Source organism: Maniola jurtina, chromosome 3 (genome assembly GCF_905333055.1).
Source record: "Maniola jurtina chromosome 3, ilManJurt1.1, whole genome shotgun sequence".
Classification (NCBI taxonomy): domain Eukaryota; kingdom Metazoa; phylum Arthropoda; class Insecta; order Lepidoptera; family Nymphalidae; genus Maniola; species Maniola jurtina.
This window is the reverse complement of record NC_060031.1, coordinates 1,729,298-1,754,155: the sequence shown is the minus strand read 5'-3', so window position 1 is coordinate 1,754,155 and position 24,858 is coordinate 1,729,298. Positions and strand designations below refer to the sequence as shown.

The window sequence follows — 24,858 nt, the reverse complement described above, 5'->3', positions numbered from 1 at the left end:
GGAACATCACACATATTATGATATACTTTTTTGCCATTCATAATATAATAATAAACATTCAACCCATCATTGCCACTGCGAAGGAGACTGGTAAACTTTTTTTTAGAAAAAGTGCTATTACGAGGGCGGCACTGAAAATTTCGGGAATCAAGGAAGTGACACAACATTACTATTTAAAACATGTATTTATTGCTTTTCGAAGTATTCTCCGCGAAATTTGACACATTTTTCCATATCATGGAACCAATCATTGAAGCAACCATTCCATTCGGAAGTTGGGGTCTCCAAAATGGCCGTTTTGTAGGCGTCCACAGCTTCTTCAGGTGATGAAAATCTCTGACCACGCAATGTATTCTTTATTTTAGGGAAAGTACAGAAATCATTAGGGCTTAGGTCGGGGCTGTATGGCGGATGGTCTAAAGGGGCGTCTAAACGGGCTATATTTTACGACAATTTGTGGTTGCAATTATTGGCAAACATTGCCCAGCCATCAAAAAAACATTTTAGTGCATTTTATGGCTGAGCAATCAATTGCAGGTAACATGTTGCAATATGGCTACAATAGTATGGCCTTTGAATCAGAACCCTTTAATGAGCCACACAATCCAGCAACAATGGCCGACGAAATGACGCTCATCGCAGCCGCTTACATTGTTTTGGCAGAAAAACCAATGACTTCTATGTATACTACCATAGAAGTCATTGAGAAAAACGAAAAAAAAAGGACACGAATGTGAATTCGACCCTACCTAAGTAGGCGTGACACTTTGGATTCCGTAGACAAGGAATTAATGCTGGATAAATACTTATTTAAAAATGTACAAGAATGTCTAAGAGCGACTTCGAATTTCTTGTGAACAGAATTGGACCAAACATACAAAAGCAAGATACATACATACATGAGGAATGCAATACCTGTGACTACGCGCAGAAAGTGATACGCAAAGTACTTCACGTCGCAGGGAGAAAGGGACGCGCATATACAGTAAAACAGAACCACAACATAGATGGCCCAGGATATATTGCAGTATTTTCGATTGCGAGGCGATCGTTCGGCCACACGCCGGCTACACATAAAAATATTTTGACATACCAAAAAATATGTGGCTATAATGCCGGGCCATCCTTAAAATATTGCATAGTGTGGCTGGTATTGCTAGCAAAGTTGCCGGCCACAGTATTGCAGCCACAAATTGTCGTAAAATATATCCCGTTTAGACGCCCCTTAATAATTCTATGTTTTCTTGCTCTAAAAACTCTTTTGTTCTGTGCGCGGTGTGAGAACTCGCATTGTCGTGATGGAGGATGATGCGGCGGTTGCAGTTCTCTTTACGGAGTTCAGAAACGACCTGTGGCAAACAAATGCTAGCATACCATTCTGCATTAACCGTTCTTTGTCCCTCAAGAGGAATAGTCGCAACATGGCCGGTTTTGGAGACAAACGTGGCCACCATTTTTTTTGCAACACTTCGTGAACGAACGATTTTTGTTGCCTTTAACTCATTTTCGAACACCCAAACTCGTGACTGGTTTTTTGTTTCGGGTTCGTACGCGTATATCCAGGATTCGTCACCTAATACGATGTTGTACACAGCATCCTGCGTGGAATCTTTCGAGAGTTCTGACGCACCAAGTAACGCGAGCCGCTTTTTGCTCTTCACAGAGCAAATGCGGTATCCATCGGGAAAACAACTTTTTTACACCTAACTGTTCATGCAAGATTATTTATATTTGACTCATGCCAATGTCTAAAGTTGCCTGAATCTCGCGGTATGTCACATGTCGATCTTCCTCAATCAGCTTACGCACAGCATCAACGTTTTCTTGGGTGACTGCAGATTTTTGGACGACCTTAACGGGGATCATCACTGAGCTTGACACGTCCACGTTGACATTCAGCAAACCAGCGATAAATTGTGGTTTTAGATGGGGCTTCATCACCAAATGCAGAAATCATCCGGTCAACACACTGTTTTTGTGTTAAACCACTTCGAAAGTCGTAATAAATCATCGCTCTAGAATTTTCTCGAGTCAATTCCATTTTCTCAACGACTAGACAAGTTTGAAAAGACCTTGTGACAAGACCGAGAATCTTTTTTTAAATAAATAAATGGTATTCGATTTTTAAAACCAAGGAGTTTTCAATTAAAAAGATTTTAATATGACAGGGACGGTGGAAATATTCCATTCCCGATACTTTTAGTGCAGCCTATGTATGCCATAAATGATCTTCTTAGCGACTTAAATATAATAAAAATAAAAATATGGGTCTACCTGCTAGGGCCCGCTGCACAGACCAAATTGCAACACCCAAAACTGGGTATCTATAATACTACCATGTACAATCATAGTATTTTGTTCCAAACTAGAGGATGCCCGCGACTTCGTCCGCGTGGATTTAGGTTTTTAAAGATCCCGTGGGAACTGGTTGATTTTCCGGGATAAAAAGTTGCCTATGTCAATTACAGGGACGCAAGCTACCTTAGTACCAAATTTCATACAAATCGTACAGCGGATAGGTTTTTAAGAATCCCGTGGGAACTCTTTGATTTTCCGGGATAAAAAGTAGCCTGTGTCCGTCCCCGGGATATAAGCTAACCCTATACCAAATTTCGTCAGAATCGGTTTAACTGTTGGGCCGTGAAAAAGTAGCAGACAGACAGACAGACAGACAGACAGATAGACAGACAGACAGACACACTTTCGCAATTATAATATTAGTATGGATGTTAGATTTAAGGAAAGCATTTATGGAATTGCTATAAAAAACAAATAAATAAAAAAGATCTTCATGTGCATCTGACATCTGAAACTGCTGAACCGATTTTTAAAATTCTTAGACCAGTAGAAAGCTGAGCAATTCATGAGTGACATAGGCTATATTTTATTTTCAAAATGTTAGAGATCTTTACTAAAATTGTAATTAGCTACCTGTGCATGTCACTTTTTCATAGCTTAACAATAAAACCAATTTAGATGTTTACCAGAAAGATAGCTTGCATCCTGAAGATGGATACCATACTATATATACTGGAAAATTAAATAAAGTCTAAATAAAGCCATTATTGTTTTTCTACAGACAAAATGACGGGTGTAAGCTTGTATAGTGAATGTAAAATAAGTAGTACAGGTTCTTAATATGAGGTGTATGAATATAGTCTGCACATTGTATAACAAGTGTAAATTAAAAATTTATAACACCCCCGACAAGTGAAGGTTACAGTAACTAGAAAAGAGCTGATAACTTTCAAACGGCTGAACCGATTTTCTTGGACTATTCCGCGCCTACGATCCAAAGTATCTGAGTTTTCTAAAACATCATTTTCAAATAAATAATTATTTATGTATCTAGGCAACGTCCATCTTGACAGCTTGACATTTGTCAATTAACATATTAATATTATAAACCTAACGGTTATCTAATCTTCTTTTCTACAAGAAAACTAGAAAAGAGCTGATAACTTTTAAACGGCTGAACCAATTTTTTTGTATTATAGCTAAGAACACTCTCGATCAAGCCACCTTTCAAACAAAAATAACTAAATTAAAATCGGTTCATTTGTTTAGGCGCTACGATGCCACAGACAGATACACAGATACACAGATACACAGACACACAGATACACAGATACACACGTCAAACTTATAACACCCCTCTTTTTGGGTCGGGGGTTAAAAACAGAAATCAGCCAAGTTTGTGTATTTAATCCTTAGTCTATGACATTCAATTCCATCAGCCTGTATGCGTTCACTGCTGGGCATAGGCCTTTCCAAGAGTGGGCCACCAAACACGGTTCTCCACCTTCCGTGTGGACTATACAAATTTCAAACCCCTTATGGGTTGAATTTTCAAAAATCCCTTCTTAGCTACGTCTACCGTAATGACTATTTGCATACCAAAATTCAGCCCCATCCGTCAAGTAGTTTGAGCTGTGCATTGGTAAGTCAGTCAGTCAGTGATTTTTATATGTATAGATATATGGTATGATATTTAATAAACCACTGTTTTACTTGCCTCAATTTGTTCAGGAATGCCTGGTATAGTTCCAACATGTTTCTTTTTCAGTTTTGTAGCTTCTCACACAGCACCTCAGGTGCAGGATTTCACTGTGTTCCCAGTGTAAACACCAATTCAGATGACCAACTCCTTATTCTGGAAAGTTAAGGCAGAAACATAAAGTAAATGGTAAATTATATTATCATTCATTAATAGAGTAAATTTTCTTTTTTAGCTCAACAAAAGAACCAGATTTGGAGAAATCCCACAGAGAAACAGCTTGCATCTGGAGACACAGATAGGCATTTTAAGAGCCATGCTTTTTATCCTAGAAAATTAAAGAGTATCCATCTCATAGATAGGAATTTTGAAAAACCGAAACAAAGTCATGAGTATCAAAGTGTTTATTTTATAGGAAGCTTTGAAGTGTATTAAAGAGTTCACACTTCACAATGAACAACATAATGAACATTTTTAGCCACTCATCAGTGAGAATATCCCTGTTTATTTGGTATAATGGATATATTTGGATTTGGCATGTTTAATGAAGAAATTCATCTGAAATTAATCCATACCAATATTATGAACGTGAAAGTGTAACTGTAACTTTTCACAGCCTATCCATTTAACCAATTTTGACGAAATTTTGTGGTGATAGCTTGCATCTCTGAGATGGATGCAGGCTATTTCTTGTTCCATCAAATGAAAGAGTTCTTAAAAATCTAATTCCACGTGGATGAAGTCACAGGCATCATCTATTTGGCACTGAAATAGCTTGCATCCTGGAGGAGACATAGGATACTAATTTTCATCCCAGAAAATGAAAGAGTTCCCATGGGATTTAAAAAATCTAAGTCACGCGAACAAAGTCGCGGGCATCATCTAGTAATACTAACTCTGTGATGACAAAACTATGCTTTCCACCTCCGTAATTGCAGTCTTATATAGTTATCATACTGCATGCATGTATGAGAGTCCCTTTAGCCTTTTCCATCCAGTCGTTCTCGTCCAGCCACTCTCCTGAGGTAGTTTTTCCAGCAGCTTGCACTTGGAGGTTGTTTTACATGCCCTTATCGCCTTCACAGTAAGAACACCCCCAGAAGTCCCCAGAACCCCCAGAAGATGTTTGGTGCATCTTCGGCATTCGCTAGATGTGGGCCACCTTTCCTTTGATCTTCGTGAAAACGCAAAATGCAAGTCCAAACCAAGGAATACATTTCTCAATCGCGGTTATGGTTATTAGCGCTCACTGATTCTTTATACGAGTGTATACAAAACAAGTATACTCAATTTAAGAAAAAAAGACGATAAATTTCTAAGAAAAACATATGAAACAGTGATTTAAATTGGCTAAAAAGTTTTCGTATTTTATTGATTTCTACGTTACGCCATTTTTATTGATTTTTGTTTTATCAACAGTGTTGTCGACATTTGATTTTATTTCCCCCAAATTCAGATTTTTAATCGTACCTATTGAAATGAGAAATCCAATGAACGACATTGAACATTTTTATATTTTGTATGTTACTGCTACTCTGTTTTATATTACTTTATTCAAAAAATGGTTATCATGTTATATCACTGTAATTTCAAACCTAAATATATTATTTTACTTAAATTTGCTCTATGATTCTTAAAAACCTTTAATTTTGGCAACATGAAATTTAAAGTTAAATCCAATAAAATATTATACTTTTTTCTATAAAAATCTAAGCTCGTTTTTCTTCCACCTTTAGGGTAAAACCCTTAGCTGGTCACACTCTTCGTGCGACCATTCCATATAGCTATAACACATATAGTAATAAAAAATTTCAAACGTGTGCGTACAATATAGCTGTGGTAGTGAAGCGAGAAGCTTAATGTCTACCCATACTAATTATGTGAGATAGAAGACATGTACTTGCAATGTACCTAAGCATATTTGAAATACCGTAGGATAGCCGGCCCTGTCACAGACCACGAATCCCGGTCTGTGATTCGCATGTCGACTGTCGAGTGTGATGACTTGATGACTGATGAGTGATCGGAAATGTTAAATATCAAAATATTTCGAAAGTTGCATTTCTAAGGATTTTACATTTATGTTAAACGTAGGCAAGTTAATTTTGTGTTATTCATGCATCACCAAGATCATACAATATGGAAAACAATACCGATCATTCTGATCAAAACAATTTCAGTCCGCTTACTGTTCAAGAAGTAGATGTAGATTTTTTACCGATTGTTTACGAAATCATACGAAGGTATACTGTTTGTTCCATTTTATTTTTAGATTACTTTCTGTCGTATTTTGCCAATTGTTACAATAGTGCCTTTTCTGTTACAGCGTTGAACGAGATTTCCTCGACAACTCTGCAAAAGCAAGGGAGTCTCAAGATTGTAGTCTGAAAGTTTTAGAATTGCAAAAGAAATTCGATATCGCTCGTTCTCAGGTAACAATTTATTTACTAGAACTATACTTCCTAGTCCTTAGCCCACAGTCTTTTATTTTATAACATTGAAAGAAAAACCTTATGGGCTGGGAGGTTAAAACAGGTATGGTAGATGCTGGGGTCACAGGACAAATGGCAACTCTGATGTCAAATGTCAGTCTACCTGCACTTAAATGCTTGTTTTTGCTGTTTTCAGATCAAGCGTCTACCCGGCATAGAGTATAACAAACAGGATCAGTTAAAGCAGTTTGAGATATTAAGAACTCAACTGAGGCTGAAAAGAGAACTGCTCCAGAAGTACCGAAACATGTGCTCATTTGAAACATCATTCAAGTGATCATAATGCCACTACGAGCACTATTTAGGTATTTAGCAAATAATGAACGTCTAGTGCAAAAAATTGCAGAGTCCTACCCTGTGAGACGGGCGGCTCAACTAGCTGTATCCATATTTTTTAGAGGAAAGGAAAAACTGACAGAAATGAACCCGGAGAAGGTTAATAGGTTTGTGTCATTCTATAGAAAATTTAGTCAAAACCTTAGAGAAGGCATTGATGATGCAAAGAAACAGATAAAGAAATGATGTGCATCAATACAAATTATAGTTAATAATAATGGCATAAATATTCGAAACTCCTAGTTTAAGACTTGACTAAATTTTTTAATGTTATCAGCAATGTGCAGACTTCCTTTAGGTATTATTCTAGAAAATCAGGGTCATAGGCCTCATTTGGTATAGGTAATATGAAAAGAAACTGACTGACTGACATAATATTATAAATGTACAACTCAAACCACTGGGTCTAGAAGTTTGAGATTTTGTATATTGGTTCTCCTCACTAGAAAGGCTTCAGAGATTCAACCCAAGCAAAGCCAGAACAGGCTTCATTTTCAAGTAGTTGTAGCTAAGCTAAATAATACTTTAGTCTTTTGTTATGTAGTTTAGTTTATATAATAAAAATAAAAATCATTTTACACTTCCAGCTAGTTTTATTTCTCAAAAAACAATAAAAATATCCTCTTATACTAGAAATCACATTACAATGGTACCGAAAGTGAATACTGTAGATGATATGGACAATGAGCCAAGGGTAAGGATTAAGACACTAGCAACACTATGTGGAATATAGTACAAACCAATCAGATATACAGTAAACATACAATCTATGTACCAAAATGTTTTATCTTAATTTTATTACACTTTCATAGTAGGTACTTTCTCCTATCTTAGGCTCCTAACTATACAGCATACTTTGCTAAGACTTAATTTTCAGTCAAAAAGAGACAGATTTATGTCAGCGATATAACTCTGTCTCATTTTTAGTGTCTTAAGTCTGAACAAAGTCGAAGTGCGCTCTATAGATCTCAACCTTACACTTACTAAAAAAAAGAAAATTACTTTTTTAAACACTACTTACCATGTAGTGCACACAATAATTTTCAACACATTATAAAGATCAAAACCAAACAAAAACTTTTTTATCCTCTGATTCAATAAAATCTTTCAACCAAATAAAATTATAATTTTCTTCCCCAAAAAGTAATCTTATAGGTATACTGTTTCACTGATATTTTACCTATTATTTTTTGCTATATATCAATGGCTGACTTAGATTACTACTATTTTCCTGACTTCCATTTACAAAATTATATATGTAAGTATATTTTACATGTTTTTGGCTATCTGTAATGACATGTTCTTTTTATACATTATGCTGGTAGAAGATGATTAGTCTACAAACACTTATAACTTGAATTTGTACTTGTGTTTCAGTGAAAGACAAATTCCACTATAAGGTGAATTTAAAGCAAACCAAAGAATACATAATATTATAGTACCTTTCAGGACCAAACAAGTTAATCATTCACTCTATCCCCACTCTGTAAAACTCTCTTTGGAGAACCAGGAACCGAACATTGCTTGGTCTCTGTTTACCCAAAGAGAGTAGAGATCAAACAATGCCTTGTTTCTGTTTATCCAAGGAGAACAGAAACCAAGCAATGCTTTATCTCTATTTACTCAAAGAGAGTAGAGACCAAGTAATGCTCTGTCTCTGTTTACCCATAGAGAGTAGAGATTAAACAATGCTCGGTGTCTGTTTACCCAAAGAGAGTAGAGGCCAAGCAATGTTCGGTCTGTTCGAAGTATCTGAAGAGAATAGGGATGATGACTACTAGTCAAATCAGCGACTTTTTATCAAACGTCAAAACACTCGCTTAGTAAGGGAGCTTGTATGAAATTCACAGATGTGACGTCATAACATTTGACGTAATTTAACGTACTTTTTAAGTTAAATCGATAGTTTAAAATGATTAGCAAATTTATAACTAGCATTGAATGAGGATTTCACGAATTTTGGAAGACACTCTATTTAATAATTACCAAGAAATGATTTATTTTTGACATAGGCATTATCCCCATTTGACAGTGTGGGGAGCGTTAACTTGTTTGGTCTACTAATAAATCCACATTTCTGATACCAAGTCTTTGCACATAAAACTTTTAAAATGACAAGTATAAAAAGTAGCTATCCCTTTCTGTTAACTTATGTATGAAAATGATATGGCTTTATCTGTTGCTGTCAAATTAGTTTTATGTACAATAGAATTGTTATTAAGGTTTCCCTAGTCAGTGATTAAGGTATCCAACATCATAATATAGCTATGTTGAACCATTCCACCTAGTATGAAAAATATTCTATCACTAGGTTCCAATTGGACGAATAATCGTGAAATTTTTTATTTAAAAACTTAATTAATTTTTTTTTTACGTTTTAAGTCGAAATATTTTTATACAATTCAAAGTACAGAAGTTATAATTCTTTTAAATATTTAAAAAAAACCTATTTTTTAGGTTGAAAACGTCCTTTAAATATCATCATTGTTAAACTATTTAGAATATGTATTTAAATAGACATAGAATTTTACCAAATTTTTAAGATAAATAACCTACTTGACGCTCGGCTTTTACTTTTGTAAATGTCCTAATTCCCATACTAATCTGCGCCATGTCTCGAGAAAAAATTTGTCAGCGTTAATTTGTAAAAGTTTCGATTGAAAATTATTACAACTATACTCTTATTAAGTATTGTAATGTAACTAGGTACCTATAGTGATCTGCGTAATGTGTGTGTATGTCTAGTTGTGAGCACATTTTCAAGTTAATTTTCTCCTGCAATTTTGTCTACATATATATGCCTTTGTGTGTGCGTGTGAGTCTCAGTCCAATGTCTGTCTGTGTGTCTAAGCCGGTATGTATGATCTAGTGTTGGCGGTGAGCACGGGATGGTGTTGGGGCGGCGAATTGGTGTGGCGCTCGTTTAATGAAACGTGGAAACTTCTCTAGTTTCCTTGGGTCTGAGGTTGTGTATGTGTGTGTGTGTTTGTGTATGTTTGAGGGTGTGTGTGCTGTGTGTCTAGTTGGCGGCGAGCGCGGGCTGCGGCGCGGGCGGCGGCTTGTCGTGCCGCTTGCGGCGGCGCGCGGCGGCTCGCTTGTCGGCTTGCACCTCGAACGGGGAGTCCACTGCTGTGACGTCACTCTCTGTAGTTTGTTGCTGCTGTTGCTGCTATATAAAAGAAAGATTTCACGTGATGAACAGGAAATATTCGTTCAATAGCCTGCGACTTTATCCACGTGGATTTAAGTCTTTATCCTTAAGAAACTCCTTGGGAACTCTTAATTTTCCGGGATGAAAAGTAATCTATGTCATTATCCAGATTTTTAACTATATCCATGCAAAAAATCACGTCAATCCATTGCGACGTGAAGGACAAGACAATATGGGTAGTGAATAGTGATTCAACGATTATAAACACAATATCGAATGGGAATGGCTATTCGGAACAAATGTATCAACAGTTTTTTGCAAGGAAATCACTGCGCAATTCGACGCCGCATACCGTGTGTTGGGTGGAGCGGTGGTCGGCGGAGGAGTGCGCGGCGCGCGCGGTGTGGCGCGCGGGGGCGGCGCGCGCACCCGTGGCCGCGGGCTCGGGCCGCAGCACGTTGCCCACCGCCTTGGTGCGGCCCTCGCGGAACACCTGAGGATGACACCACAGGTTCAGTGCAGGATATACTTACGAAGCGATTTGCTTCCTCGTTTCTAAACCGATAGGTTATGCCCTTCCGGCATCACTTCCCCTTCCACTTTTATATGGGTCAAGTCAATAATAAATAAGTCAAGAGTGAATAGGCAACATCTTAGGCTGCATCATCACTTGCTAGCAGATCTGATTGCAGCCAAGCGCTAGTCTGTAAATAAAATAAAAAAAGTTCCTACTTAGAGAAAGATATCGTACACCCTGAGGAAGCTAATCGAATTCCAGAACTCTGATGTTCTTTAGTGTGCGTTAGTGTTTTACCCATCCCAAAATCGCCCAACGCGCCTAAAGAAACTTTCAGTCTAGTAAAATGTTAAAGCTGAAAGGAGTTACCATGCGCTGTCCTCGCTTGAGATACTCGGGGTGCTTGATGAAGCGGAACCGCACGAGCGCCTTGTCCCCCGTGCGCAGACACTCGCGCGACATCGACAGAATCGACGCCGTCTGCCGGATGCTGCCGCAGTGCACTGCACAAAATAATGAACTAGCAAAAACGAAGGCAGGTGATAGTACTGATGATTACTGATAAGATACCACAAAATAAAAACACAAAACAATTGATTAAAAAAATCCTGTGTTTTCCTGTAACTATTATAATCAATGTATTGCAAATAAAACATCTGACTCGTTAGTCGTTCGTTGTCCTCAAGCGTTCTTGAGGACAACGAACGTTGCATAGATAGGTGTTGCGAGGTATAGTGCCCGGCAAACAACTTGAGCATTGACGCGACTGGCTGGCTTGCACGCGATTGGTTGATTTTCGCTTTCCGGATTTGCCAACTTTCTTCCACTACGCTGCTTCAGGCTCAAGTTGTTTGCCGGGCACTATACGAGTATGTCAGACATTGATTTAGAGTTTTGCACGCTATACATTGCGGTTTTGAAAAATACTAAATCACTAAAACTACAAGTATAAGGCAAATGGTATTGGTACTTGGTAGGTACTGGATTGTGTATAGTAATATTGTATATCGTGGTATTGTAATAATAGCGCTAAGTTTTTGCTACTGTTCTAATTACCTGTATATTATCAAACGCGCATATCATACGCGTAACATGTCATATTTATAGTACAGACATGCTATTAAAATTAGCTGATTTCGAAATGAAAAATGAAGATATTTGCCTCCAATACGACTAATAAAGTTAGCCCAATGAACAAACAAATAAATTAAACTTCTGATTTTGCTACAAAAATTTTCAACTTTATTTCTCAATACTTAAGATTAACTTTCCATAGTCAATAAATTAGCACACAGTAGTTGTAGCAGATAGAAAGAATTGAATTTTATTGCAATTGTTTTAGAGTATAAAATTGTGTATGTGTAAAAATTAACATGTTTTTGGAAGTTTTTACCCAAGAAAAAGAAGTTTTCACTCGGAAAATGATACTCACCCATGGCCTGGTAGCGCGAGGAGATGGTGGTGGGGTGGTGCAGCACCAGGATCTCGCCCTCGAACTGCCAGCACGCCTGCGGGTTGAGCGCGGGCGACACCATCACCATGCCCTTGCGGATCTGCGACCGCTTGATCTGCCCACACATCGCACATTAAGGGTAAGATTTATAGAGCGCACTAACTTTGCCTAGACTTAAGATTGAGTTCAAACGAGATAGATTTAAGTGAGAGATAATTACATCTGTCTCGTTTTAACTGTCTTAAGTCGAAGCAAAAACAGCAACTCTTTAGATCTCACCCTAATAGCCTACAGAGATACAGTACCACTTTTATAAGCTAATCCGATGTACCTGCGCAAAAACTTTATTTTTGAATGGCGCGAAAATATTTTAGCCAATCGTCCGTAATTGATTGTTGCATACGCGCATGTTTTGTACGCCCGAAAGCACGAGTTCCTGTTGTTAGGAGTTAAAATCTTAACGTCAAACAATAAGGCCTGTATTTTCTGGGTGTGGTATAAGTCGCCGTTAGATTGCGCTTTTCTGCAAAAAGTCTACTAAACTTAATTTTTACTGAAGTTTTTGTAGAATTTTTGAGTGTCTCAGCCAGAAACAAAAGACGACAAACTGTCATATTCCCGCCGGAACTTTGATGAAGTTTTTCGCAGTCAAGTTTCTTTTTTATTCAACCTCCTAATGATTTTAAAAAAACCTATTCAACAAAGTCTTACTCAAAGGTTATCGACAAACAACATTAGATTTTATAAAACTAATCTAAAAAGTTTGCTACATGCTCTTAGGACCAAACAAAAAACGAAAACCTTGGTTCTACATAGCATACTTTATTAGAAACATTAGTTTTTTAAAATTCCCACCTTTTTTGCAATCATTTAAAAACAATTTTTTACAGTTAACGACTTTTTAGTTAAAGGACGACAGAAGAGAAAAGCAGCTACTAGTTATGCGTGCACATAATAATATTATTTATGATTTTACATCCAGGTTAACAAATTCGTCAACCCCTCATAACACATCCGCAGCGCAACAGGGTGGCCTATCACCACGATAGAAGGGTCAACAGGTTCAAACCCCGAAATATCGACGATCGATAAGAGATAAATAGGAGCAGAATGGCGAATTTTTTACCGAAATATTTTTTTAGATTTCAAAAAAAAAAATAGATGGGGCGATAAACGCCACAATTTTCAAAAAAAAAATTAGCGTAAATTCTGACTGTCTAAAGCGATAAATGGGAAATTATGTTGTTTTTTTATTTTAAAAAAATACATGGGGGCGGTAAACGCCACAATTTAAAAAAAAATTGTGTAAAATTATTCAATTCAACTTTATTTAATGTCTGGGAGTGATTTAAATTATCACATTACTGTACCAATTAGCGAACTAAATTGCACTTTATTGCTTTGTAACAAAAGTAGCTATTACAGAGTCATTATTAAGTCGCTATAGTCGTTTTGTGTGCAATAAAGTTTTTATCTATCAATCTATATATTTATTTAAACGTATTTGCGGAGTGACCTGGTAGGCACTAGTATTCTGTGCTATAATGCCAGACAAGCCTGTCAGTGGTGCCAGACACGCCTATCATTGCTACCAGGCACAACTGTCATTGGAGGTAGACACACCTATCAGTGTGCCAGACACTCTGTCCAGTGGTCCCAGACACGCCTGTCAGTGAAGCCATACATGCCTGCCAGTGGTGCCAGACACTACTGTGTATAACATACCTTCTTTAGCGCGAAGCTGGCAGTCTGGCCACCGCGCACTTCGGCCACGCTCATGCGCTTGCGATGGATGCTCTTGACGGTGATTGGCGTGAAGCGGCCCAGCGGGTCGGGGCCCAGTAGCAACGTGTCGTTGAGACGGATCACGCCTGCCAGGGTGGTGCCAGACACTACTGTTCCCACACCCTGGAAATTAATATTGCGATTAGAGTACTGATCTGAGTTTCTCATTCTATGATTAGAATTAGTCAATGTGATTAAATCATCCCAGAAACTGACATAGACAACTTTTTATCCCAGAATATCAAAGTGTTCCTACGGGATTTTTAAAAACCTAAATCCACATTGAAGAAGTCACAGGCATCCTGTAGTTTTTGGTATTTCATTAAATTTGAACAGTGTTTTACATCAATTTAATCCAGTCATAATGTTTTAGGTTTACTTACCGGCACAGAGTAGGTGTCATCTATCTGGAACTCAGCGGGCTTGTCGTCCTGCGATGGCATCCTCGTCTTCAGCAGGTTGAGGAACATCGTGAGCAGCTCCAGGTTGTCACCCGTCACGTTCGACACTTGGAAGATTGGACATAGCCTGCAACCAACATTCACGATGAACGAAGAAAGAAAGTTTCGTTTGAGTTTGAAAAAGATTACAGAACAAAAACAACTTTTTGGAATGTTTATAAGGTTTGAAAAATCTTTGTAAAAACTTCCCTGAAAATGCAGAACATGTTTGAAAGTTTTTTGTTTTATTTCACGAATACCGTTTGGCTATGTTTGTGTGAGTGCACATTGTAATTATAGTGTGCGTGGCGCTCAGTTTTGATCGCGACGCGGTTTACGTTACGCACACAGATGCATTAATGCTTATCAGGACACTCACTACTAGAATCAAGGCCGAGCGGTCATCGTGAAACAGAGCATCTATACCTTGCGTTAAAATTTCGTGCATAATATTTACGCATGATACAAACTCAGGCGCTTGGAAGTTATTTAATATATCAATTATATAGAGCGATACCTCTGAGAAACGAAGTTTGTAGCGCTCACGATGACGTCGTCCTTGGTCTTCACCATGACCGGCACCTTGCGACACCCGGACGACTTCAGGATCCTGATTAACAGCTTCAGGTTATCCTGCACACATACAATCACTTCTAGTCACAGAAAACTTTTATTAAAATATTACAAACTTGAAAATATTGCCACATATAGTTACAATCTGTAATTAATGTAGAGTAAATAGAGTTTGTAACAAGTGTAAATTAAAAATTTTCAACACCCCTGACAAATCATTTTCAAATAAATAATTATGTATATCTAGGCAACATCCATTTTGACAGCTTGACATTTGTCAATTGACACTTGAATATTATGAACCTAAGGGTTATCTAACCTTCTTTTCTACAAGAAAACTAGAAAATAGCTGATAACTTTTAAACGGCTGAACCAATTTTTTTGGATTATAGCTAAGAACACTCTCGATCAAGCCACCTTTCAAACAAAAAAAAAGTAAATTAAATCGGTTCATTCGTTTAGGCGCTACAATGCCACAGACAGATATACAGATACACAGATACACAGACACACAGATACACACGTCAAACTTAAAACTTATAACACCCCTCTTTTTGGGTCGGGGGTTAAAAATTATAACTAGCCCTAAACCCAATATCAAATAATAATAATCCTACCGACTGCGCCACACTAATGTATTAAAGAAAACGCCGAGTCGCAACAACGGTTTATTCCAGACTGTTTAATCCAAATGACAGACACACTGTATGTATATGTGAACTAATATCGAAAATACCTTACTATATTAGTAAGGTATTTTCGATATTAGTTCCTAGAATACCCACATATTTTGATATTATAATATACTATAATTATGCTACAAAAACTTTCCCACACTTACTATTTTTATGCTATATTTTCATTGAGTAGATGAGAAGTTGTCAAGCTCCTCTTACTATTCTTGCTGATACAGCCAACCAGCAAGTAAGTTTAAAAGGGGCTGTTACCTGCAGCACGTTGGGCGGGCACATGTCGATCTTGGTGACCACCACGAACACGGGCACGGCCAGCGCCAGCGCCAGGCCTAAGTGCTCCTTAGTCATGCCCACTATACCAGCATTGGCACCAATCTGACAACAAATTCAAGTTTTCAGCAGCTGTACAAGACTTCTTTTAGTTATCTTATCCCCTGACTTCATACTCTCTATGAAGGTAAAGGAATAAGAAGATCGATTTTGTATAACTTTTTCTAGAAAGATCTTTCCATAGCAGTAGGTATATGGTTTGTGGTAATCAAGGTATGACTATAACGTCAATTTTATCACCACTTAGAAAAAAGGAATTATGGATTTTAAAAAACTTGGTTTTTTAAAACTTTTAGTTCAAGAATTTCACAAAAAAATGTTAGTTTGAGAAGTTAAATTCATTGCATATGTAACATGCACAGGATGGCAAGGGAGGATTTCTTGAAATACAATTTTTTTTTTAAAGAATACTAGCCATGCTAATCATGACTAATACTCCCCTTTCCCCTGCAATTAAGGGTAAAGCTTGTGCCAGGAGTGGGTACGACAATAGTGCTACGTGTGGGGTTTGAACCGCCGACCTTTCGGAATTCAGTCCTCTCCTCAACCGTTGAGCTATCGAGGCTCTATTGTATAACTAGAACTATTGGATAACTAGAACGTCCCGTCCCGTCAGTTTTCTAGCTATCCAATTGTAGTTCAAGAAATCCTTCCGTGCTCGTTATGTATGTAATGACATTTAGTCTCATATTCTTACCATTAGCATGCCGAAGTCCGGCGCGTGGCCCGTCATGCCGAACACGGTGGTCTTGAGGTACCGCTCGTGGCCCGCCAGGTCTATGAACGTGATGACCTTGGACGACTTCTCGCAGATCTTCACCCAGTCCAGCGCGCCGTGCTCTGGCTTGTTTACCACGTTGCCTGCCAATAATCACTTTTTTTATCATCCTCGCTCTTATCCAACGAAACCAAATTATTCCGAGATATATCGAGAAGTGGTAGCTTTTATTTTTATGAACAAGAAGTATTTTTATGTACAAGTAGTACAATGTACGAAAAACTAAAACACTCAACAACTAAGCTAATTCTAAATGAGTAACTAGATGTCGCTGTTCTTAATTCAATCACGCTAACGAACATCCAAAACCTATCAAAACAACATTTAATGCAAATGCGTGAAGTGCGTGAAATGTATTTGCATACTTGCAAGCTCGTCAACACACCTCATAAAATGAACTAGTCCGCATCCCATACCTACTTTTGCGGTCTCCGCATACAAACACTAGACGATACTTCTTGTACTCATACGAAAAGTATTTATTGATCGATCACGCTATGCAAGTTTGTGACCATAGTAACTTACAATGATGTTTTTAGATGGCGCCACAGATGTTTTAAATCATTCGCTAAGAAATTTGAATCGTGGCAACGAAATATTAACCTCAGAAGTCACTGATACTAATATACACAAGATCCAACATACAATTGTTGGATCAGTGGGCCTGAGCATGACACCCGTTCGGAGATAGATCTTCGTATTGTTACGGTCAAGCCCACACACTACCGCAAGTCCCCCTCTCTCTATTACTCACCCATGCTGTCGAAGCCCAGGATGTCATTGCCCACGGAGCTGGTGCGGCCGCTCTCGGCCTCGTGCTTGTGTCGGAACAGCCTCTGCCGCGCGTAGCCGCGCCCGTTGTCCAGCTCGCCGTGAGTCAGCACGCCCAGCAGCGTGGACTTGCCCGCGTCCACGTTGCCTACTACTGCCACCCTGCAATCACAACATAATCCCTTGTTCAGATCGACTGCGTAACAGAAATATCGTAAAAGAATGAACTATTAGTTTTAGACTTTCTTTTAATTTATAGACTAGCGCTTGGCTGCATTCAGAACTGCTGGCGAGTGATAATGCAGATGTGATTCCTAAGATGGAATGCGCTTGCTTAAGTCAGCATTCTGAGTGACGGCGCACTGCGCAGGCTGAATGACGGCGTTATAGGGCCCTTTCTGGAGACGCGGCGCGTTGCGCATCTCCAGAAAAGAACCCTTAAACAAATGACCGACACGTTTGAACTTTCCGGAGTGCGAGCGGGCGTACTTCCCCGCGTGCACTTAGTACAATTACGATGTGTAAATCCACTCCGCAATCTGCCATAGTCAATTAGAAGATTTTAGGCTTATACATAACATCTTCTGTCAGAGCTCTCACCTGATCTCCATGAAGTCGTTATGGTCGAGCTCGGTCCGCAGCAAGTACTGGCCCGTGAGGCCGGTGCCGCAGTCCCAGCGGCGCAGCTCCACGCACGATATGCGCTCGCCGCTGACTAGCGACTGAAGCGTCGCCACTGACGCGCTGTACTCGTCCTCTGTCAGGCCTCTGCCATCTGCCCAAAACCAAATTAACCAATGAATGGACTGTTCTGGACTGGGACATCTTGGTTGGTCTTTTATCGGATATACTTTGAAAGTGTACTCAGCAACTTCAAAACCTTCTTCCTCCTTCACCATTCAACCATAGAACAGCGAGAAACCGTGAACATCCTTATGCAGTCGACACCCAATCTATTAGCACAAAATGGTTTTGCTCACCATTTCTGAGATAAACCCAGTAGGCTGTGGAAAGCCCTTCTAGCTAGCGTGATTTCTGCCACATATTGAATCTCATCTTCTACGCAAGTACGCTCCAAACTTAAACCTCATCATTGCTTTTTATTAAGCAAGCATGACTGTAGTTAAGCGCGAGCCTATCTTATAATAAAAAAGATAGAATGTTGAATGTTATAGGACTATTGGGGTAGGAGGTAAAAAACCATCACAATGACAATAATACATTAGATAATATGACTAAGTGTAGAAAATGTATTTGAAAACCTTTCATTTCTAGACATTTACTTGTCAAGGGTGCAATTAAATATTTTTCTGTGGCAAATAAATGATATCATAGTGACCATACTTAGGAGTAGTTAAATAATAGCTAAATTGTAAAAACTAAATTGCTTCCGATTAAAAAACAGAGATAGCATCATACATTAAAAATGGTTACAAAAATTTCGTGATAAGCATTGTGTAATATCTATTTCTTATCTACTTTCCACATATTGCAATTACTTTCTTTATAAGAAATAGATAATTACTAGGCAACAAGATTCTAGATAGATAATAATGAATGTAATAGGCTTTATTGTAAACCATCATAAAAAGAAACAGAACAAAAACATTACACAATTAGATAGATGAGTTTTTAAATTTGAAGCAATAGATTTAAGTGTTTGCATGTATAATTATGTGAGTTGAAACATTTCTAGTGGAAAATCATATGTAAATAAAATTTCATTGTCAAAATTATTCTGCAATTACAAAGAATTTAGTTGCAGTTTAGAGCTATTTAACACCTTTAACTGGGCACTAATATCTTACTATTCTGAGCATTTAAAATATCACTAGCTTTAACAGTGAAGGAAAACATCGTGAGGAAACCTGTATGCCCGAGAAAATTTTTATAATGTGAGTTCTCTATAATGTTTTCAAAGTTGTATGCTAATTTACACTAGGCCTGCATGGCAGACTATGGCTGAAACCCTTCTCAATCTGAGAGGGCAACGCAATGGGTTGAAACTTGAAACCATACTGCAGTTCTTTTATTTACAATCATCACTTCCCACCCGATGATGATGATCTTCTCCTTCTTACTGGTGTTGCGGCTATGCAGGGCCCTTCAGACCGTGTATCATGTTGACTGTTGCCGATCTATTGTGGATGATGAAGATACTTACCCTCTCCGTGTCCTATGTCATAGATGACCTCTCCATTGCCTGTGTCTAGCCTCTCCAGCAGGTGCTTGCGCAGCAGGTCATATTCATCCGCGGTGGGGCTCACCAATATCATCTTGAAATACAATATAAGATGAATTGGTAAAGTGTATCATACTAAAACCTCTTTCGTTTCGCAAATGCCCTGATGGGGTTACAATGTCATCCACACTCCATACTAATATCATAAATGTGAAAGTGTATATATCTGCCACATTTTCATGGCTCATCCGTTTAACCGATTTAGATAAAATATGGCACAGAGTTAGCTTACATCCTGGGGAATGACCTAGGCAACTTTTATTCCAGAACATAAAGAATTTGTCTCCAGGATGTAAGCCAAATAGATGATGCCATAGTCCAAGTGGTTTTAGGTCTTTTTAAAGATCCTGTGGGACTATTTGATTTTCCAGGATGAATAATAGAATATGTCTGTCCACAGGATGCAAGCTATTTTTGTGCTTTTTGTCAAAATCGCTTAAAGGGGTAGCTAGCAGAAACACATATAGACACATTTTCTCATTGATAATATTGAGTAGTATGGATTTATAACTGACATTCAGGACAATCAACACACTTTTTTTCATTATTGATTAAAAAACTCATAATCATAATTAATTTATTGCAAATACACGTTTTACAATAGGTGGTACAAAAATTTAAGGTTACAGTGTATTACTAATTCTACTAACTAATTCTACTAACTATTTGGTTAAACTTACTATCTTATAAAAAAATTATCATTCTAAAAAAGTGAATCATCTCCACAAATGTAATGGTTATGATATATTCCTTATTTTCATCATTTATAGCCCTAGTACATTGGTACAAGGTATTTGAACTCTGTATTAACCATGATGCAATATTGCAATAACCTGGATAGTGTCGTAACTAAGTACTAATGTGATTCATATCATATCAACTAATAATAATTAATTAGCTAAGAGCCGAAAAATATTTTGAATTACTTACAATAATTCTTGTAAAAAAATTATAAGCCTACATTTTATATCATTATGGGTTTTAATTTATTTAATGTTGTGTAGACCTATTATATTAAGGGTTGTCAGTTAGATCCTGATCTATTGCTTTTATATTTAGACACTTTAAAGTTACAACCAGTTTTGAAATAAATAAAATAAAACATACTTACTTCCATTTAGTGTGAAAATTTATTATTTAGTGTAAAAATTGAGAACCTGGGCCTAGAACCTTGAGATTTTGCATAAGTGCTCTCTTTAAACTAAGTTTAAAATCTATGGAGTGCACTTTGACTCAAGTTTCAGTTAAAATGAGACAGATTTATGCCAGCAGTATAACATTGTCTCATTTTAACAGTTCTCGCAGCTCATAGATCTCAGACTTAGACTGTGGTCTAAGTAAGAAAGTTAGAAACTTTCTAAATAGGGAAAGGATTTTGAGAAATTGTTAAGGTATATCCAGAAGGGCAAATTCACATAAGTGAGTTTGTGAAACTTAAAATATTTCACTTTTTTTTCTTCTATTTTTATTCAAGTGATTTTAAAGAGATATAATTTTCAGTTTTAAAGAAAGATACAAATTATAATGACTTAAGTAAATTCAAATTATTGCATCATAATATAAATTGCATCATTATAATTGTATGTAGCAGCATATCAATACAATGTAAGGTCATTAGCAAGTTCTATCTCATTGTTTTTATATTTCACGAAAGCATCCTAACAAATAAACAGTGAAAGTACTTGAATATTTAAGACAGCCTTTGGAAGAATGTTAAATTAGGTACAAATATTTATTGCATTTTTATTTCAGGTTGGTATACTTTTCAAGCACTGAAATCTGACCTTTCTTCCTTTTGTATTTACACTACTATACAGTAACAGTTTATTGAATATGCTAAAAATAAATTTATATAGGAAGTAAGCAGCTTCGCGCGAAAATGATGTAAACAATGAATAATCAAAATATTATTGTTTGAAACTCATACCTTCCCCCTGATGCTTGAGTAGTCAGTCTCATTCTCCTGACCCTCGGCCTCCGGCAGGGGGCTTGCAGCAGTCGGCGAATCCATATTCTGTTCCATTATCGTGAAGGTTGTCTAACGATTTTCACAATTAAAAAATCACACCATTATGTCATCACAATACCGCTGTTCTGGTACCGCTGTGCGCGTAGACCTTAGTGTTCTAGTCTTATGTTTTAAAACAAAATTGCCTTTCCTAATTACACAGTTTAACAAAAGAGAATGAAATTAAATTTGAGAAACCATTATCCTAGAGAATTGTAAGTATTAGAAATCACTATTATAGAACTAGTTCAATATTTGGGTGATGTTATGAATTGAAATTTTAAATCACAGTGAATATTATATTAATTCGCGTAGACAAGGTATGATTCGAGTTATGAAAATAGATTGAAACAAAATAAAACAGATGGACGATTTACCAAACCATTTGCCAACTTTTTGACAGCCTTGACAACTCAGCTCACAGACCATAAACTAACATACTCCTTTCATCTATCTACGACTCCTTTACTCTATGACAGACTAAGCTCTGCATACGTGCAAAAAAAACGTTCAAGTGTGAATCGAACTCGCACAGGAAGTGTTCCGTAGCATCGTACATGAAAACATTTTTTTGTTTGTAATCCAAATTCACAGTTTTCGGATTTTTCCCTTTACTCATGCTAGGTACGGAACTCTACAGAATGAGCAAATCAGAATTCTTTCTTTCTATGCCCAAAAAGCCCGACCAGAAAGGAGGAAAAATCGCAGATAAACCAACATAAACCTAGACTGAATTATGAATAGTCCGGGCTATAATAATTTTAATCTGTGTCTTTTTTTAAAGTTTGTTTTATTTTAGTCTATGATTTTTTATAAACAAAAAGGTGACAAAATTGATCGCATCAAATTTACTTGAAAATTTTGTACCATGTTTTAAAGTTATTTTACACACAAATAACGGATTTATAAATCATAATTTCAAAACAATGATTTTGTGGATCCCTTTGTCCGTAAATAATCAGTATGGGTGATCTTAGTGCGTCTGATTGTTCATGGAAGAAAATGGTCATAGCGAAATCAAACAACAAATGGTTTACCACGATTAAAACTGAACCTGCAGACTCTTTTTCCACAAATATGAATACGACAAATTTATCCATCGATGAAGATTCATATACATTCGTAATTAAAGAGGAAAACAATGCCGTGTGTGTTGAGAACAGCAGCGACGAAGACAGTGACGGTACGGCTCCGATGGAAATTGTTGATCCGCTTCTAGCGCCGATAAATAGAAAAAGGCGGATAAGTGTGGGGCCAAAGAACGAGACGCCCGAGGAGAGGGCAGCGAGGCTCGCAAAGATGTCGGCGTATGCGGCAAAGAGGCTCGCGAACGAGACTCCGGAACAGCGCGCCCTGCGCTTGAAGAGGATGTCCGAATATGCCGCCAAGCGCCTGTCGCAGGAGACGAGTGAGCAAAGAGCTAAACGCTTGGCGCGCATGTCGGCCTATGCTGCCAAAAGGCTGGCCAGTGAGACACCAGAGCAAAGACAAATAAGATTGTCCAGAATGTCCGCGTATGCTGCACGAAGACAAGCCATGAAGAAAGATATGTCCTCCGCGAGGTCTGAGAAGAATATAAATACTGATTATGTTGATATAAACAATTTAAAGTCTAACCAAAGTTGAGATTGGTCTGCCATAGTCATATGATCAGCTCGATTTGTATGTTTATGGATAATAATGCAGTAAAAATATTGATTTAATGTATTTTAGGTACCTTGTATACTAAGCTAACTACAATCTAAAACAGGTTTATTACTAAGCAAAACCTGCTTAATCACCTCATAGTATCATGGTATATTGTACATACTATCTTTAGTTTCCCTGAATCAGTCTGTGTGCTTCATTGAGGCTTTCAGGTTGCAAGCACAAAAAAATTTCTATTCAAGGAGAGGCAATTCTCAAAAAGACCATTCATCCATCTGCTTTTTAGCTCTAGCTAGTGAATTTCTATAAACCAGAATCCAGCATTGCCAGAAGAGCATGAAATGTACAAAATTTGTACTATGTATTTGGGTCATGGTCATATTTTCATATCTTTTTCAAAGAGACAGGATTAGGATTGGTTTGTCATTTGTGACCTCAAAAACTAGAAATGGTTATCCCAACTTTGTGTCCACAGTTTAAAATTCAGCAAATAACTGATTTTTTGGTATTTTTTACATAAATCAGGCAACTCTTCTCAGCAGCATCTTATCTTTTCATACATTTCAGGGTCTTGTTCATAGAATTTGCTGCACAATATTTGGCAACACTGCCAGAATCAGCTTATACTTAGCACAGGAATGTGAAACTATCTCATATTGAGTGATACTTTTGGGCCTTTTGTAGCCAGTTGGTACAGTGTAATAAGTGCTGTAGCCCATGTTTAACAGTTTTTAAACTGTACCATGTGAATTATTATGTGTTGGGAAGCATTTGACTAATATTATTATCTTAGTGATGGTAGTAGCCACATAATGTAGGCCTAAATATTAAGTCCAAGTGTGTGTACAGATATTTTACTATGTAAAAAATTATTATTTTTCCTATCAGAAATATACGATTAACTTACATATTAATTTTTTGGGGTTCTATATCTCCAGAGAAGAAAAGGGAACCATTATAGGATTATTTTGTTGTCTGTTTGTTGTGAGCCTTCAAAGGAAAACCTATGTATATAATACTTTCTGTTGACCTAGAATCATGGGCAGGTTGCAATGTCTTATAGCACAAGGGAAAAATCCGAAACTGAATTTGTCGTAACATCACAAAGAAAAAAATGAAAAGTATTACTTTTCGTATGATGGTATGGAACCCTTCGTGTGCAAGTCCGGCTCTAACTTGACCAGTGTTTTACATAATATGATAATACATATTATGTATATTGTATATGCATAAGTAGAAGTATTATGTGTGTGTAATAGGGCATGTATGATTAAGAGCTTGTGCATTTTTAAGCATCTAGTGATCTAAGCTTTTACTGAAACACTATAATAAAATCATTTTTATAATCACTTCATTTTCTTTTGAAAAATCCATTTTTTTTTTTTTTTTTCACTATAGGCAAGCGCTTGACCACAATCACACCTGATGGAAAGTGATGATGTGGTCTAAGATGGGACGCGTTTACCTAGAAGGTGCCTATTCACTCTTGTTTTAAAGATACCCGGATTGTAATTGGTAGGAAACACAGATCGCGGGAGAGTATTCCAAACCTTAGCCAAGCGTATGAGGAATGAAGACGCAAAACGTTTCGTGCGTGTAGATGGAATGTCGACGACATAAGGATGGAAACTCGCCCGACGTCT

General features: G+C 37.4%; 3 protein-coding genes and 1 long non-coding RNA gene across 5 annotated transcripts; 2 read left to right on the top strand and 2 right to left on the bottom strand.

Annotated features, from left to right (window-relative positions):
* Nucleotides 1–4,015: 4,015 nt before the first annotated feature.
* Nucleotides 4,016–5,726, bottom strand: LOC123881152. Its single transcript, XR_006799419.1, has 2 exons — nt 4,894–5,726; nt 4,016–4,153 (listed from the first exon to the last, which is right to left on the bottom strand). It is a non-coding gene; the product is annotated as an uncharacterized LOC123881152 (long non-coding RNA).
* Nucleotides 5,727–5,975: 249 nt separating this feature from the next.
* Nucleotides 5,976–7,009, top strand: LOC123881146 (mediator of RNA polymerase II transcription subunit 9). The gene is made up of 3 exons (XM_045929761.1): nt 5,976–6,240; nt 6,324–6,429; nt 6,626–7,009. Exons 1-3 carry the CDS (start codon nt 6,137–6,139, stop codon nt 6,764–6,766), a joined length of 351 nt encoding a protein of 116 aa, XP_045785717.1. The 5' UTR covers nt 5,976–6,136; the 3' UTR covers nt 6,767–7,009.
* A 389-nt stretch (nt 7,010–7,398) lies between these two features.
* LOC123881122 (GTP-binding protein 1) lies at nt 7,399–21,996 on the bottom strand. 2 transcript variants are annotated; one of them, XM_045929720.1, is made up of 13 exons: nt 21,488–21,996; nt 19,483–19,594; nt 17,919–18,093; nt 17,302–17,480; nt 16,467–16,630; nt 15,692–15,814; nt 14,689–14,804; nt 14,115–14,259; nt 13,672–13,854; nt 11,926–12,061; nt 10,863–10,996; nt 10,329–10,469; nt 7,399–9,994 (listed from the first exon to the last, which is right to left on the bottom strand). In XM_045929720.1, exons 1-13 carry the CDS (start codon nt 21,581–21,583, stop codon nt 9,845–9,847), a joined length of 1,854 nt encoding a protein of 617 aa, XP_045785676.1. In that variant the 5' UTR covers nt 21,584–21,996; the 3' UTR covers nt 7,399–9,844. The 2 variants fall into 2 exon arrangements, with proteins under 2 accessions (XP_045785676.1, XP_045785677.1); XM_045929721.1 differs by having other exon boundaries at nt 7,399–9,991.
* A 366-nt stretch (nt 21,997–22,362) lies between these two features.
* LOC123881141 lies at nt 22,363–24,560 on the top strand. Its single transcript, XM_045929754.1, has one exon. The coding sequence runs from the start codon at nt 22,532–22,534 to the stop codon at nt 23,192–23,194; it is 663 nt and encodes a 220-aa protein (XP_045785710.1). The 5' UTR covers nt 22,363–22,531; the 3' UTR covers nt 23,195–24,560.
* The last annotated feature ends 298 nt before the right edge of the window (nt 24,561–24,858 follow it).